The sequence below is a fragment of the Eptatretus burgeri genome, chromosome 2 (genome assembly GCF_056783735.1).
Source record: "Eptatretus burgeri isolate ZD-2024b chromosome 2, Ebu_testis_v1, whole genome shotgun sequence".
In the NCBI taxonomy this organism is placed as follows: domain Eukaryota; kingdom Metazoa; phylum Chordata; class Myxini; order Myxiniformes; family Myxinidae; genus Eptatretus; species Eptatretus burgeri.
Window position 1 is genome coordinate 28,338,624 of NC_140962.1, and position 12,125 is coordinate 28,350,748.

General features: G+C 47.8%; 1 protein-coding gene across 1 annotated transcript in view; it reads right to left on the reverse strand.

The window, feature by feature from the left end:
• The window catches only part of LOC147031675 (uncharacterized), a 232,541-nt gene extending 223,502 nt beyond the window's left edge, over positions 1–9,039 (reverse strand). Inside the window, exon 1 of the mRNA XM_085851877.1 lies at positions 8,386–9,039. Within this exon, the coding sequence (XP_085708003.1) occupies positions 8,386–8,421 (36 nt within the window). The 5' untranslated portion in view covers positions 8,422–9,039. The remainder of the gene's footprint in view (positions 1–8,385) is intronic.
• Between the last annotated feature and the right edge of the window lie 3,086 nt (positions 9,040–12,125).

The window sequence follows — 12,125 nt, forward strand, 5'->3', positions numbered from 1 at the left end:
GGGTTTTGGTGTGAATGTCCGTGGGTGGCGCCAGTCTGGCTAAATTAGAACTGTTTAAGTGTTGCTGTGTGTACACGTATTCGGTTGTAGCTCTGCATCGTTGCTTTTATTGTTCTGGTTACTATATGTGCATTTTGATTGTGTATTGCTGTAAATACGTGCCTTACGTGCTTGTCTGTGTGTACGTGTGAATAAAATGCTTGCTTGTTGAACTGTGCCCGCTCTGCTTCGTCTCTTTTCCTCTTTTATTGACCCTCCATCTTGCATCACGGAAAGGGGTTCGTCGTGGGCTTAATACGCCCGGTAATTAATCGGAACCATCGAGGCCGACGATAACACCGCTCGGTTATCACTGTAGCACGAAACAGACCGCTCAAGCGGGTCGTGTCCGGAGTCGGCCTGTGGAGTGGTACGATCGCCCGGTCGACCATTCGCGCAGGTACTTAGGTAGATCGAATTTGACGAGCAACCCTATCCTGCGCGGGTGGGCAATTTGCATGGTCGTGGTGGGGTTAAACCCCCACCTGTGACTAGCTCCCGGCGTTGTTCCGAGAGGGTCACGACTGAATTGTCCGTTCCGGTGGGCAAGGCGGCCGCCATTCGAGTCGAGCGGCCGATCGCACGCCGGCGGGCGCGAATTCGCAACAATATACAAAAAAACAATTTTCAGGTCAGACACAGGAAAGGCCATTTGATTTATTCTCAGTGAACAGTATAGGCACATCATAAAGAGCAACTAGAGAGTTCTCATAAGACCACAATACTCCATGAAGTGTTCAAGTATATATTTCAATTTAAATAAAACTAGTGCGGGCCCGTAGGTACAAGCTCGTAGGTGCGTGCCCGTACGTGCAAAAAAAAAAGAATTGTGACGTCATTCGTGATGTCATAGCACAGTGTCCTGTCATTGGTTGGCAAATAAATGGCCGTAACTTGGGAACCGCTTGTCCGATTAATATCAAACCTTGAAAAGGCACCTCCATAGGTCCCCAGCAATATTCCTGGCAAGTTTCAATTAGATCGGACCAGTAGTTGTCAAGAAACAGCGGTCGCAGACACACAGAGATTGCTGGAATTATCGATAATGATTTGAAATATCGTTTAAAAAAAAATTCCCGAAGTTTAGTGCTTTTTAAGTAGTCTTATAAATCACCCTTATACACCACCTTATTTTTAGACATGTCCAAGTACTGCAAAACTGAAGGGTTTTGAAACTGACAAGAATGTGTTTGTGTTCTTCAGTGTTCAAGTTTTTAATTCAATTTAAATAAAATAGAGATTTCAAAAGTCAAATTAATTAATTAATTCCAGAATTTACCGCCATTGTTGCAGTGTCGATTACACCACCTTATTTAACACATTATATTAGTTATCCGTGCCTGTTGTATGTGTCCTTTATGACAGCCTTAAAACCAGTAAGTTTCCTGTTTGGAATGATTTTCAATTTTGGTCAACTGCCAGTCAAGCAGACAGAGTAAATAAATCATCTCACTTGTGGTGCCAGGGTTCGGTGGCGAGGAAGACCACGAGACGGAGCAGTTGGGCCGTCTCTACCCGAACACCCGGAATTGAAGGTTGTCACTCCGGATAACTCTGAAGTCGACGGGTCGCTTAATGGACCGTGGACGCCAATATTTCGACTGCACGGTTTGGGTCTTTTTGTCCGATTCCAATTTACCTAAGTCGCCGTGCAGTCTCGCTACCAGGGAAGCCACACCATCGGCCGGCTTTGGATATATTTATATATATCGGCCGGCTTTATATATATCGGCCGAATCCCGAAAAAGACTGCCGCTGAGACAACTCGCCACCCTTCTTATCCCTCGCCCGGGTGGGTGGAGGGATCCGCTCTGAGATAACTCGCCTCCGGATTGGTCGGGGGGCATTGGGCGATCGGTGTCCTCCCCTCATTGGATGAGGAAAACATTCCATATGGCTGGGCGGAGTCGGCTCTGAGGTGATCTCACCCCTGATTGGACGAGGGGAACATTCCATCTTGCTGGGGCAGAGTTGGCCCTGAGGTGATCTCACCCCCGCCTATGTCCGTGGCCTCGAACACGTGCGTAATGGCGCTGAAGCAGTGGAGGGGGATTTAATGCAGAAGACTAACTGGAAAGAAACTCGCAGCGCACACATGAAATTCCCATTAGACATAGGGGAGAGATTCCAACTATCCACATATATTAAACGAAATAACTAAACTTTGGGTCAACTGCATGTGTGAAGGCGAATGGTTTCCAGATTTGTAACACTACCCCCCCCCCCTTTTTATAGACTCGTCCCGAGTCGTAAATTTTCATGTGCCATGCAGGTGTAGCCCCCCCCCCCCCGAGTACATTTTATCTACGGATTCCTGAGTGTGACATTTGAATACATGTCCCAAAAATAAATAACAGTGTGCTGCATAACTAAACTATCAGACTCACTCAGACAACTTAAATAAGATTGCCAGCACTTACACAAACAAACAGGTGGGTTTTAAAGATTATATATATTTCCTACTATTTACACAAACCATGGCCAAGGACCTGGGATCTGTGGGGAAAAAGGCACAGCAAAGTCAATCATTTTGCAGGTCAAATGCAGCCCCCGTGGTGTGACTGCCTGCAGGGCAGTCCTTGCAAAACTTGAGAAGATGGTTGACACGGGGGAAATTCAAACAAGGGCTCGGCAGGCATGGGGTCAAGGCAAAGGCAGGCAAACAAGGCATGGCAATGCGAATGTGGACCAGCAGATGCAGCACAAACAGGTCGGCATATGAAGCTGGCCGGCCGCTGGTCTGGTCCATGAGGTTCTGGATGGAGTGCGGTGGTGCTGGCCACTCCGAAAACGGGCTCGGACCTACCCTACTGTCTCCCCCCAACCTATCGCCTTTGCTTGTCTTTGTCCATACCCACTCTCTTAGTTTGCAACAACAAAATTTAGACTTCCTCCCCCCCCTTTTTTTCTTTCTTTCTTTTATAAGTCCAAGTGTCCCGAACCCTCCTACTGTCCTTGTCCAGCTAACCTATCCTACCTGCCTACTCCCAACCCCTGAGATCCTTCTTGAGGGGAATAAGGAAGAGACAGGTGGATCTGTCTCGAGGCCCAATGGAGCCTCAGAATAGCCTCCACAGACTTCAGCAATCTTTCCAAGGTGGATCCAGAGGCCTACGGAGAGGGAAGGGATGGATGGTGTGAAGGGGTACACATTCCCTATCTGTTCTATCCTTTATTAAACTTTAAACTATCCCTGGGGCTTTTCAACACGCAAGTCTCTTTAAACTATTGGTTCAAGAAACCACGATTCCCGTCGCCTGTGTTGGTGTTCGTTATTAATTTGGGCCTGTCCCGCAAATTTTCTCTTGTGCCCTTGCACAATTTCATGGCTGGGCAGCGTGGCTCACTTGGCAGGGATTCCCGTCTGCTGAACTCGAACTACAGCACCCCCGGGCAGCTGAGGCTGTCTCCGAGCCTCCCTACTCCGTATGAACGCGGGGAGTGCCCTTCCTGGCTACTCCTCCGTATATGCCCACGTGGCATTTCTGGTGCTCCGGATCCCATTCCAAGGGTCGCCCGTGCCCATTTCACTATCCCGGTTGCTTGGACCCATGGCCTACTCTGGCCGACTTATCCGTGCCCAGGGGTGCCCTCTACTCAGTACTCACCTTTCCACAGCCACGCTCCCAGCCAGTCAATGGACTCCTGCACCCTTCAGAGGTATCATGCCTTCTTCCAACACCAAAGCAACCTCCTTTTGGTAAATTTAACTAACATTACACTGACCCCGGGTTCCCTTGGGTGGGATTCACTCCTCCCCCCAATCATTCATTCGCACCATGCATTCCACATTCACACTTGGGCCTGCTGTCCCACATTCACTCATCATGTTTCTTTCGTTTTACTTCGGTCTCTTCATCTCTTTTTTTTTTAAATATAATTCACATCACACTGACGCTCCACCTAGTTCCCCCAAGTCCCCACTACACAGTCCATGTCTGTCCGTGTCTCCCAAAATCCATTTCTAAATCGAACCTAACGTTCCCTCCAACTCGTTTCACCAGGCCCCATGGAGGACGGCTCATGCCCCCATGGAGGACGGCTCATTCCCCCATGGAGGACGGCTCATTCCCCCATGGAGGACGGCTCATGCCCCCATGGAGGACGGCTCATGCCCCCATGGAGGACGGCTCATGCCCCCATGGAGGACGGCTCATGCCCCCATGGAGGACGGTCTATCTACGCTAACCCCATCCCCTAAACTAGTGCTCCTTCGCCAGGGCGAGGATGCTTGCCACATCCTGCGGGGCATCGTGTACTCGGAGCCAGGCTCGGCCATCTTTGCGTCGCCAGGGCGGCGGTTTACAACACGCACATCCCCTCCATTCTGGCGATAAATGAAAGCGTAACGTCGCCCCGTTAATCGCAACAACCGCTCGCTCTCGAGCCGTCCACCATGTGAAGCACCGTGCGCCACTCACCCGGATTTCGTACTGCGAGATCCCCGGTGACACCACTCGCACACGAACCGCACCGCGAGGCTTGCAACGCAAGCGGGACCGGCTGTGTCGTCCCGGGGACCCGCTCCGTGCGTCACGTGAACAGTACTGGCGGCGAGCAGCACGTCGGCCTCTCTGTACACGGGCTCACATGGGGCCACGCGCTTTCCAAATCCACACCACCGCCGCCATTTTAACCGTCCGCGCTGGCGTCTTGGACCAAGCGCGGAACGTTTCCCGATCAGGCAAACGTGCGCGCCTTGGCCGTTCGCAAACCACGGAACGGACCTCGCAGGCAGCATCCCGCGGAGCCGGCGCGGTTTCCGAAATAGTTCCGTGCGGCCCATTCGGCTCTCGCCGTTCCCTTCCGTTCCACGACCCACGTCTCCCGTCTGGATCGCTCCGAGTACCATTTCCACACATGTCATGTCATTTGCACGATACTTACCTTCTGGCACACATTTTGAGACATTCACATCGGGGGCTCGTGTTACCCCAAAGGATCCCGGGGTTTCTATACCCCCCAACCTCGGCATGTGCCCTTTCGCACCATGCACCCGCTCGACCTCGCACGGCCTCACCGGACTCACCTCGTCACGGCCTCCCTCGAGGGAGCATACCGTCTCCCCTCGTTCCTGTGGGAGGCTAATCCGACCCTCGCATTGGGTCTCGACACATTCCCCAAGCTCAACCCAAATGTCCCCTACCAGCTCTACTTGTGTATGTTCCTCTTTAGTTTCATGCAATTTGTCTACCTCGTTTACGATGCCCAATTCCTGGCTCTTTGTCTCCACCTGCCCGAGTCCACAGGCCTCACTTGTGACCATCGTGACGTCACTCGTCACCTCGACCTTGCCCGTCTCCATTGCGGTCCGAACAACCGTAACACTCCCCCCTGACTTGGTCGTTCCTCCACGTGCAGGCGCCATTTTCCGATTCATCGTCCGCATTTCGCCTTTTATTTCACCTCCTCCAGACTCGCCTGCAGGTTTTACCCCATGCTCTGCATTTCACCCCTCAGTGTTTGCATATTCTCGTCCATTTTGTTGTTCTGTTCTTGCATGTTTGCATCCATTCTTTGCGTTAATATTTCTAACAACTGGCTCATGTCAAGTGGACTCGGCGGAGCCGATCCGCCATGATGGTGTGTGGAACCGGCAGGGATCGGGGGGGGGGGGCGGTAGGGGAATTTGATGAAGGGGGGTCATACGCCGCCCCTCCCACGCCCATTACAACCTCTGGGTCCGATCGCGGGGGGGGGGGGGCGTCTTCTTGCAGGGAGGTGTCGTCCTGGACCATGGATTACCCTAAACTTAGGTCTGAACCCACCTGCTCCAGCCCGTCTTGACTCGCCATGGCTCGTCCTGAGAATAAGTATGAATGCTCTTAATTTGGAGGGAACGGGGAGGTTGCTTCGCACACCCCTGATCCGAGTCCCGTGAATTTCTCTATGGAGGTGGAGGGGTCCGAATCGCGCTCCTGACACCAATTTGTTGTGGTGCCGGGTTCGGGGGGCGAGGAACGACTGCGAGAATGGAGCAGTTAGGCCATCTCCCCTCCAAACATCCGGAATTGAAGGTCGTCACTCCGGATAACTCCGAAGTCAACGGGTGGCTTAATGGACCGTGGACGCCAATATTTCGACCGCGCCGTTAGGGTCTTTTTGTCCGATTCCAATTTACCTAAGTAGCCGCGCGGTCTAGCAACTGGGGAAACCACACCCTCGGCCGGCTTTGTCCGAACCGAGTCGCTGTTACCGACTCGGATCCGGCATAACCGAGTGGGAATTACCAAAGCCGCGCCGGTCAAAATAACAATTTACGGCACAATCGGCCTCCCTAATTCTCAAGCCCGAACCATACTGGGTCAATCAAAGAAAGCACAGACAACGAATTGGAACATTTAACAGTTATTTATTTACAAGGTAATAGGGAGGGAAACACAGAGCAGACTTAATCACGAATATAGATGTAGGCAAATGTACAATGGCAATCACTGAAACGATTTCGACTTATCACACTGGCCACAGACACACACACCCAAAAATAAATGGACCTCGTGGGTCTTTATTCGGCCCTTCAGCTCGGGATAGAAGGCGAGCTGATGGTCAGAGACTGGCCGGGTACCTGGCCGCCTTGTGCGGTTTTCCCGACTCGCACTTGTGGAGCTCGGAGTCCATGGACGGGAACGGAGATCCCCAGCTCTAGCGCTCCAACACAACCCACCATGGTGGGACTCGAACCCACGACCCAGAATCCAACAAGCACAGCCAGGATCCCATGAACGATCTGGCTAGCCACGAACGACGACACGAGCACCACGAAACACCTCCGCCACGACCACCACCACCACGACCACCGACCACAAAGGAACCCCAAAAAAGACTGCCGCAGAGACAGCTCGCCACGCTTCTTATCCCTCCCCCGGGAGGGTGGAGGTATCCACTCTGAGGTAACTCGCTTCCGGATTGGTCAGGGGGCGTCGGGTAATCGGTGTCCTTCCCTCATTGGACAAGGCGAACATTCCATCCGGCTGGGGCAGGGTCGGCTCTGAGGTGATCTCACCCCCGATTGGACGAGGGGAACATTCCATCTGGCTGGGGTGGAGTCAGCCCTGAGGTGATCTCACCCCCGCCTATGTCCATGGCCTCGAACATGTGCGTAATGGCGCTGAAGGAGTAGAGGGGGATTTAATGCAGAAGACTAACTTGAAAGAAACTCGCAGCGCACACATGAAATTCCCATTAGACATAGGGGAGAGATTCTAACTATCCACATATACTTAACGAAATAACTAAACTTTGGGTCAACTGCATGTGTGAAGGCGAATGGTTTCCAGATTCGTAACAATACATCACCTTATTTGTAGACATGTCCAAGTACTGCAAAACTGAAGGGTTTTGAAACTGACAAGAATGTGTGTGTTCTACAGTGTTCAAGTTTTTAATTCAATTTAAATAAAATAAAGATTGTAAAAGTCAAATAAATAAATTAATTCCAGAAGTTACCGCCACTGATGCAGTGTCTTTACGCCACCTTATTTAACACATCATATTAGTTATCAGTTCCTGTTGTATGTGTCCTTTATGACAGCATTAAAACCAGTAAGTTTCCTGTTTGGAATGATTTTCAATTTTGTTTGACTGCCAGGCAAGCAGACAGAGTAAATAAATCATCTCACTCCTCTCACTCCTCTCTCGTCTCTCTCTGCACATGTGCAATCAGGACAACTTCAGAGACAAAATTTACTGTTAAATGTATGACTTGTCCTCCTATTCTTGTTCAAAGTTCAAGCAATAACATTCAACTTAAATAAGTTGTTCCTTAATCATAAACTGACGTTTACAGACAGTCGGAACGGACATGAACCAATTGCTTAACCCCGCTTTTCACTTCATGTGCACGGGGTAATTACAATACCTAGCTTGAAGTTGATCCTTCTACCTTTTCTTGATTTACCTTCTGAGCCTTTGCATAGATCATTCTTCTGAGAATGACCAAGCAAATAATTAAAAATCAGAACTATGATGATGAACATCACACTCATTTCTCCAGGATTTATTTATTCCGGAAAGACGATCTCAGCAACATCTTCATCCAAATCATGGTCACTTTGCTGCAAAAGCAGTCGACATTTTTTCAACTGTATACCAGGAGCACAAAGCTTCAGGATTTTGGTTTACATTTGACTACATGTACATACCAGCATTTCCATATGCAGTACTTATGCATTTCACCAAATAAGTACCATCAATAAAAAGCGTTATAGAAAAGCAGCAAACCTTGCTCAGATGAAACTTTGGCCAAATCAATTAATCGCCCTTATCCTCTCCCTGTTCCAACCTCACACCCCACCCCACTCCCACTCCTTCTCCCATTTCCACCTTTTCGTTTTTTAAATCTCTCACCGTATTTCGGATGCAGAACTGCTGCGCCTTCAACATCTTGACCACTGTTAGAGGAAAACCGGTGAAGAGGATAGTGCAGACAGAAAATGGGGACAATGAAAACAGCGACGTTGGAGACAAAGTAAAATAAACCAAGGGGAATATGGTGAGGCAGAAAATTGAAATGGTTGGAAAGCTAAATGATCAGTAATTTTTCAAGTATTTGAAAAACATGAAAGGAGAAGATAACTCTAAAGTGAGTAAAGAAATGAAAGCCAAGAACAGCAGATAAATAACTAGATATGGAGAAACGAGTTGAAAGTGTTCAGACAAGTTTGTATGAGTGACAACGATAGATGGGTAAAAAAAAAAATTTAATCTAATAAATACAGACACAACTTAAAAGGCTTAAGATGAAAATAAAATGAAGCAAACGAAGACGTAAGAATGAGGGAAAGGGTTGATGAGATGAGAAGGTCAGAAATGCTTGGAGAGGAAATGAGAAAAGAGGGTGAGGAGACGAAATGGCATTGGTGGGTGGGCACACGTTAAAAGTGAGGGACACCAAAGTTTCCTGTTTTCTGCTGGAAAGGATGTTATACCATTTGGGTGTGCAGAAAAAACAGAAAATAAGAAAAACCTCCAAAGTCATCGACGACCAATCCTAAGGATTAACTAGGATGTAGAAATTAAAGGAACAGGCCAATAATCAAAGTGCTTTTAATTTCTAATCATGAGTAAAAGTAAAAATGTGCACATTGAGTAGTAAGAATAAGTCGGTAGTATGAATGCATACCGAGTATAAATTAGAGCGAGTTCGCTGACTGTCATGGTGGGTCAAATGGATCCCCTGAGTCTGAGTTTCTTTGTGTTTCTAATCATGCCGAGTCAAAGTTTGGACGAGGATGACAAAGAAGTACATAATAATCCATACTATACCTCCTGTATGTTGTGTTATAGAGGGTGATGAAGATACCGAAACAAATATCTGATGGTATAACTAGTTTCGTTATGTCTAAAGCAACTACCTTAGAAATTCCTCGGCTTATTCATGACCAAATTATATCTTCCAGACTTTCATTATCTGCTCAAGCACTACTCTGCTTTTTATTTGTTTCACGATATCTTTGTATGTCAATAAATAATAATGGATAAAAACAAAACAAAAGGTTATTGTTTATCACATCAGAATGTTAGCACAGGATTTTTTTTTCAATAATGTTAAGGAACCACGACCTTTCCCAAAGGGAATTCAGCATAATGTGCATTCCTGTGGTTTCAAGACTTCCGGACAGGCTATTCCAGCCCAAGCCTCCTCTCTCTGTCTCTCTGTCTCTCTCTCTGTCTCTCTCTCTGTCTCTCTCTCTGTCTCTCTCTCTCTGTCTCTCTCTGTCTCTCTCTCTGTCTCTCTCTCTCTGTCTCTCTCGCCCTTCCAATTTACCCTCTTCACTGTGCTTGCGGAACTCTTACTGGTATCTGTGACTGCTTTTTGCAAGTTTCATTGAAGGAATTTTTTATGTAGTGCAAGTCAAAATGCGTTGGAAACCTTGCATTTCTAAACCGAAGTCCTGCAGTTGGATGCAGAGAAAGGATTCGAACCAAGCTAGGTTTCAGAATTTAGGACTCAACCATTCAGTTTGCTAGGAATAGATCATAACAGTGCAGCTCCTGAAAATACTTTACTACTGAAAATTTAAGGCAAAGTATTTTTTCCCACTTTAGCAAGTTTTGCTTTCCTTAAGATTTTGTTTAACACCCACAGGCTGGCGGAGTAGCTTAAAGAGTAGCATAATCACCTTGAGTTGTTTAGCCTGGGCTTGAATCTCGGCCCAGCTTTAAACTGTCACCTTGATGTTTCACAGTTGAGGCCAAACGTGAAAGTGTGTGCCGTCCCTCAGATAGATGTCAAGCTGGAGAACCCATCTTCCAATACTATAGGTGTTGGTGGAAGTTAAATGTCCGATGGTGTCTTACCCGAAGAGCAGATTCGTTCTTTCTGGTACCCTGACCAAATTACAAATTCCTGCTGGGAAGACAATGGCAAACCACCCAGCATAACCTTTGCCAAGAAACTGCTTCTGCAGCAACAATGCTCTGTAACATGACGACGATGATACCATCATCCACATAAACTTTATTTTTTTATTTTTTTTATCTCAAATCACATGACCAGCTGACAAACCATGCTATTTGCATAAAATTTAAGACAATGTGCCATCGAATTTGAATTTTGAAACGATAGTTACTTTCATCAAGGTGTCAAGAAATGAATTTTGTCTCAATGCCAAGTATCCAATAACAATGAGTGACTGGTGTAAAAGGGGACGGAAGGTGAATGTATGAACAAAAGGGAAAGAGAAAGCGTTAGGAGGTCAAAAACTCCATTTTTGGTACATAAAATACAGATATCACTCCCGATCACAATTACATTTTATTACTTGGTGTGGTTCATCTTCACCCTAATACTTCACGAATCAATTTGCATCCAATTGAAAGGTCCCTTTGGAAAGGGAAACTAAGTTGTGAAAGACCTTATTTTCCTAAAAAAAAAAAAAAAAAAAAAAAAAAACTTAATTATGTACAGTGATTAAAATTTACTCATTTAGGCTTTAGTAAGTACTCAACAGCTGAGTGCAGCATAAGTAATGGAATGCAGAACGTTGGATCTATTTTTGTTGCTCTGTGAAAATCTTCAATATCCATCCTTCAAACAAAAACGAATTTCGACTTCAGCTCCTACCGAACCTGAACCACAACCTCGACACAAAGAGTATTGTCATGGGTCTGGCGGTTCAGGTTAATCCCCCCGGACCCAATCATGGTGGTCGGGCGGTTAACACCGACTAGCCTGGATTGCTGAGCGGTTTTCCTTTGGAGGTGGACACGTGACCCTCAGAGATTACATCGCACGCGGGAGGGCAGGCGGCACTGGCAGAGCGATGGATGGAACACATGGATGCACAGCACAAGCAAATAGAATAATGATTTAATAACCAGAAAAAAAATCAACGGTTATAATGGGACGAATCAAGACATGAGGTAACCTAAATCTAAATCGAATTGAGGCGCCTCCACACTCAGACAGAAAAACGGACAAGGGGAAAAGAATAAAATTTAAATCCTCCCTTTCTCCCGGCATTGAGCTTCGAGTCCAGAAGTGATCTCTGAGGACTCGACGATAGAACCGCTTCGCCAGCGTACAGGAAACCGCACACAAAATGGCGCCGGACCGCTCTCTCGCGGCGGGAAATGCACAGGAGCCAATTCGGAGATGGCACTCAACGTCAGGGCTCAAAAACCACGGTGTAGCTTATTCTCGAGCGAATATGCCGACCGTTCCTCTCTTGCACCTGGTCTGTTCACAACGATGGCCCATACGACAAGACGATTTCTGAGACCCCGTGATCAGCCACGACGCACACTCTTCTTCCCTCCTCAGACACGTACACACTTCATAGCTCAGCCGAACAGTCAATGGCTAGCATCTTGTTCAGCATGCTGCAAATTCACACAGCACAAACATGAGCATTGTGCAGCCTTCATTGTGCCGAGAGGAGAGCAAAGCGAGATCCTCTGTCCCAGCCACGTTCCTCTCACCCCCGTGTCCTGTGACTCGCACAGCCCCTCTCTTGAGCTCTTCTTCCTCCTACTCGCGTCAAGCCCAATCATCAGCCTCGGGGGCATGACTTCGCCCGCTGTCACCCTTGGAGGCGGGGCTTCTTGCCTGCTTGGTCATGCAGCTCGGTTGTAATGGTTGTTGT